Raw genomic sequence first — 4,674 nt, 5'->3', positions numbered from 1 at the left:
AACTAAAGAGAGGTTTTAATTTTGTAAAAAACGTTCTAAGGTGCTGCCCTAGGAGGCCAAAAAGTCACTACCTCTAGCTAGGGTTTTCATTGGAGGCATAAGGTGAGTATTTATAAGTAAAATTAGGGTTTTGTGGGGCTATTTAATGATCTTTGGACGTGCTAAAGGGTCCATGGGCCGGCTCACATCAAATAATTATGTTTTGGGCTCTTAAAATGATATTTTAAAACACAAAAAATCGGACTGCCTAGTTGGCCCAACTTCAAATAGTCATAAATCACTCAAAACAAGTCCAAATTAGGCAAAAGTTGTGTTCAAATTGAAGCCTAGGATGTCTACTTTCCAATGAAACTCACTCAAATATTCTTTATAGATCAAAGGTTATGGTCAAAATAGCGAGCAAATTTCATTTTTCAGTATTAATCTCAAAGTGATTGAAGCACTTTTGAGTTGTGATTACTTCCAAACCATTGTGTATTCTTTAATTACCCTCAGTTGACAAATGTCAAGCTCATCACTGGGGCTAGGGATCAAACTTTATTAACGAGTACAAAACACGGTGTCTACAACAACTAAGGACACCGGCGATGCCTAGCTATTTAAAAAATTATAAGTCCTACCTATGAGGTGCCCAATCACTCGAAAAATCTGGATGCTACTTCAAGTGGATCCATTGGCCCAATTTAATATCGACGAGCATAAACACTTAATAGAAAAAGGAGAGAGAGGATGCACTCCTACTTTAATTATTCCTGAAGAATGCTTAAACTACGAAATAAACCAAGACGAACGGGAATAAATACTTCAAGAGAAGTAACCTCCTTCCCTTCAAAAGATTCCAACGAATGTATAGCCTAAATCGACGGGTATAAACACTTAGCATTATTTTTTACCCTTATGAAGAGCTACGTTTAACACAAATAAGGCATCATAACTGATGAAGCGATACTCAAGGCATCATAACCGACGAAGGATACTTAAAGAAGACAAACAAAAACAGAGATTATCATAGAGTTACTAATGTCAAACCCGATGAGGAATAAAAAATTGTTTGTGTCAAAACAAAGCACCCATAAAGTTTTAAAATTACATAACTTAAAAAAAAAAAAAAAAAAAAAAAAAAAAAAAAAAAAAAAAATCCCCCCCCCAAACACACACACACTTACAACAAGCGGAAGGGTTCGAATTCATGTTCTCCATGTGGAGTGAACCGTGAAAAAGCTGTGGAGTTTTGATCTTTCTTTGTTATCAAAACATCTCCTACATAGGGTGCGGGTTCCAAACTAGTACAAGATAACACATTTTAGATAAATATACAAAACAATAAAATTAAATTAAATGCAAAATATAATATGTGTTCAACATCCAGTGTTACAATACACATTTATTCATAGTCATTTCACACATACGTAGAAAGGAAAACAACAGAAAGATTGAGAATCGCACTAGACTGGCCATCGCTAGTAAAGTAACAATAATTATTTTATATGCCAGCATTCTGCAGTGGGCGTTGGATTCACAGTAAGACACCCGCTACATATTAGTCCATAAGATTCCTCCTCCTAAAGTAGACGTCGACGTTTCCGAAACCGAAAGAAGATAGATCGGACTATATCAACAAATAGACGGTACTTCAGCAACACGCATAAGATTGGCACACAAGCAAATGAACCACTGACAACGAAGATTAATGGCAATTCCCGATCTGACCAAAACGATGCAGAAAATGAAACAGTCATGGCGGCAATTGAGATGAAAAGTGAAGCAACTCCAATCATCAACCTAACTGGTAAGCACACAAGAAAGTCGTTGTATGAATAACGCGAGGTAAGGATGGATAAGAACATTACTAGGGATGTCAATGAGCAAAATAATGCCATTGCACTTGAAACTGAGAAGACCATAAAAAGATTAGGACTATCCTTTAATCCATCAGCTTTTGCGGCTGTCAACATTATAAAGCTAATTAGTGTAGCAACCACCATAGAATACTTAGTTGTGTCCATCATCCACTTCTCTCCCTTCGTCCTTAACTCCTCGTGTGTCCTCGCAAATAAAGCATATGGTGTTTCTTCGTTTCCATTTTTCATTTGTTTGAACGCAGGTGGTACAACCTTTTCCACCTCCTTCCATTATAAATCACAGGAAACGTCACATGAGAGACTTGTTAGTTTTTTGAGAGACTGTTTAGTCCAAAAACGCTGAAAAGTTTGGGTAGAAATGAAATCTATGTGGAAACAGGAGTGAACATTCTATGGTTCAACACACACTACTCAAAGAATATAAGTACCTTGAACCATAACATTTCTCGTTGCATTTGAAGAGCTGCTCCTGATACAGCATTCAGCTTCTCTTTAGGTGCCAATCCTGCAGCTAAATGCAGAATGTTGCCTGTATCTTCAATTTTTGTATTTATTATTATATCTCCAACAGAACCTATCTCATTAAGTAAATTGAACATGCTTTCATGGCGCTTCTCAACAGCAACATGAAATATGCTTTTACTATTTCTTGTTTTCCATAATAGATCAAGGTCAAAACGAATAAGCATGATCAAGCACTCAATGTTTCCTGCTTCTGCTGCATCAAACAGAACATGTGGAATCACTGATGGATTCTCAACATCACCTCTGTAAGCCTGAAGACACTTTTCAAATAGTTCATTGGCTTGAGATTGCTTCGAGTTTTCCTGCTTTAACTTTAACCCTGGAATTGACCGTGAAAGAGAAAGTAGCCATACTTCAATGAGAAATGAATATATTAAAGAATCGAATAGATCTACAGAATAAGAGTGAATGTGCGCCACAAATTTTGTATTAAATAAGAAAATCAATTAAGAAAATTAATCAATCTATAAAAATGTTATCACTAAATTTACCAAGCCAAGATATCTAGTAGATAGAAAAACATAAAAAGTTAAGTGAAAAATCCTTTCTCCTTTAAGGAAAAAAAAAAACTACTACCGCAAAAACTTCAAGTAAATTCACTATTATAAAATTAGTTACAATATCTTCTTGAGTTTTATGCCTAACTTCAGATCCACAATCAATACGATAATATGTTCTCTCTAGGAAATAATAGGAACTCACCCGGGATACAACAACATTCCGTGGTTATAGCACCCAAAAAAAGCTTCTCCCTAGAAAACACAAAAAATTTTATCTTCTCTAATATATGTCTAACAGCTAAAAAAAATCTATTTGTCTTTTTTCTCGCATCCATAGATTTTTTTTCTTCTCACTATTGCGACACATTTTCTTTTCTCAATTCACAACATTCATCCAAGCTCCATAAATTATCCTTGATTTATGCACTAATGTGCATGAAATACCAATCGATCAAGGTTACTTATACCTCATGATCACTAGCCAATCAATCAAGCTTTGAATAGCAAAATTCTCAATTTAGCTGTTAATGAAATCGCAATCTTGGAATTCGTGCACCAGGGGTTCTAAGACTACTTAAATACTATTTTTCATAGCCATCATCATACACAAGACATACGCATTAGAGAAAAGTTTCTGCGACTTTTGTGCATCTATGGTTTTGTATTAAGTTATTTATGGTTCACTATTGAAGCATGTTGTTGTGAAGAACTTTGCACCAACCACTACTGCAATCAAGATGTGGTGTAGTTACTATAATTGTAAGAGACCTTGAAGTTTACTATGTCAACAGTAGATCTATGAAAACTAAAAAAAGTCTATAGTGGAAGCCAAGCCCAATAATACTAGCAGGGTTGGGGTGCAGCTTGTGATGCCTCAATATCTCAAATATCTCGTCCAAGTTCGAGATGTGCTCCTCAAGCTTCTTATTCATAACTACCATATCTTCAACATATACCTCCACTGTTTTATTGATCTGTTCCCTAAACATTAGAGTAACCAATCGCTAATAAGTCTCCCCAGCATTCTTTAATCCAAAGGGCATAACCATGTAATGGTAGTTGCCTTCAAGAGAGATGAAAGATGTTTTCTCTTGGTCTTTTAGGGCCAGGGCAATTTGGTGACATCCCTGTAATGCGTCTAGAATGCTCATCCTCGGATGGCCATAAGTGGCATCCACCAGCTAGTCTATCTTTGGGAGGGGAAAAGGATCCTTGAGGCATGCTTAATTAAGGTCAGTAAAGTCAACGTTGGCCCTTCATTTCTTATTCTTCATCTTTACCACCATAGTAATAGCCAACCAGTCTGGAAATAACACTTCTTTGATAGCCCCTGCATGCTTCAACTTCTCCACTTCTTCTTTCACGACCTCCAACTGGTGCTTAGTAGATCATCTTCGTTTTTACTTTTTGGGAAAAAATAGGGGATCTACGTTCAATCTATGCATTATAAACTCTAAATCTACGCTGGGCACTTCATACAAACTCTATGAAAAATATCTAAATTTTGGACCAGCGAATAACATCTTCACACTATCCTTGATCGACAGGCTCTTCCCTATCCAGAAACACCTATCCTCATAGGGCAAAATATGGACCTTAATCAACTCCTTGACACTGTCAGCCCCATTGGATTCCTCAGGACACTATGATTGCTATAACGAGTTCGACTCTATTTGCTCCTTCTGTTTAATCTCATGGTTGATTGCCACCACCAAGCACTACCAGGTTGCTCTTTGGTCACCCCTCACCACCACAATTCCTTGCTCAATGGGGAATTTTACCTTCAC

At 36.7% G+C, this 4,674-nt stretch overlaps 1 protein-coding gene across 1 annotated transcript; it reads right to left on the bottom strand.

Moving 5' to 3' along the window:
* Window positions 1-1,562: 1,562 nt before the first annotated feature.
* Window positions 1,563-3,828, bottom strand: LOC111997231 (uncharacterized). Its single transcript, XM_065776232.1, has 3 exons — window positions 3,732-3,828; window positions 2,291-2,706; window positions 1,563-2,126 (listed from the first exon to the last, which is right to left on the bottom strand). Exons 1-3 carry the CDS (start codon window positions 3,826-3,828, stop codon window positions 1,563-1,565), a joined length of 1,077 nt encoding a protein of 358 aa, XP_065632304.1.
* Between the last annotated feature and the right edge of the window lie 846 nt (window positions 3,829-4,674).

Source organism: Quercus suber, unplaced genomic scaffold, assembly GCF_002906115.3.
Source record: "Quercus suber isolate HL8 unplaced genomic scaffold, Cork oak 2.0 scaffold_131, whole genome shotgun sequence".
Classification (NCBI taxonomy): domain Eukaryota; kingdom Viridiplantae; phylum Streptophyta; class Magnoliopsida; order Fagales; family Fagaceae; genus Quercus; species Quercus suber.
The sequence above is the reverse complement of the archived record's forward strand: the minus strand, read 5'-3'. Positions and strand labels throughout refer to the sequence as shown.

What these genes read in the sequence shown, in the direction of transcription:
- LOC111997231 (XM_065776232.1), bottom strand. Translation starts at nt 3,828, where the DNA reads ATGGTAGTTATGAATAAGAAGCTTGAGGAGCACATCTCGAACTTGGAC. An exon ending in GCTGCACCCCAACCCTGCTA is followed by an intron (nt 2,707 to 3,731) that starts GTATTATTGGGC and finishes GGTCAATTCCAG; the next exon opens with GGTTAAAGTTAAAGCAGGAA. An exon ending in GAGAAATGTTATGGTTCAAG is followed by an intron (nt 2,127 to 2,290) that starts GTACTTATATTC and finishes TTATAATGGAAG; the next exon opens with GAGGTGGAAAAGGTTGTACC.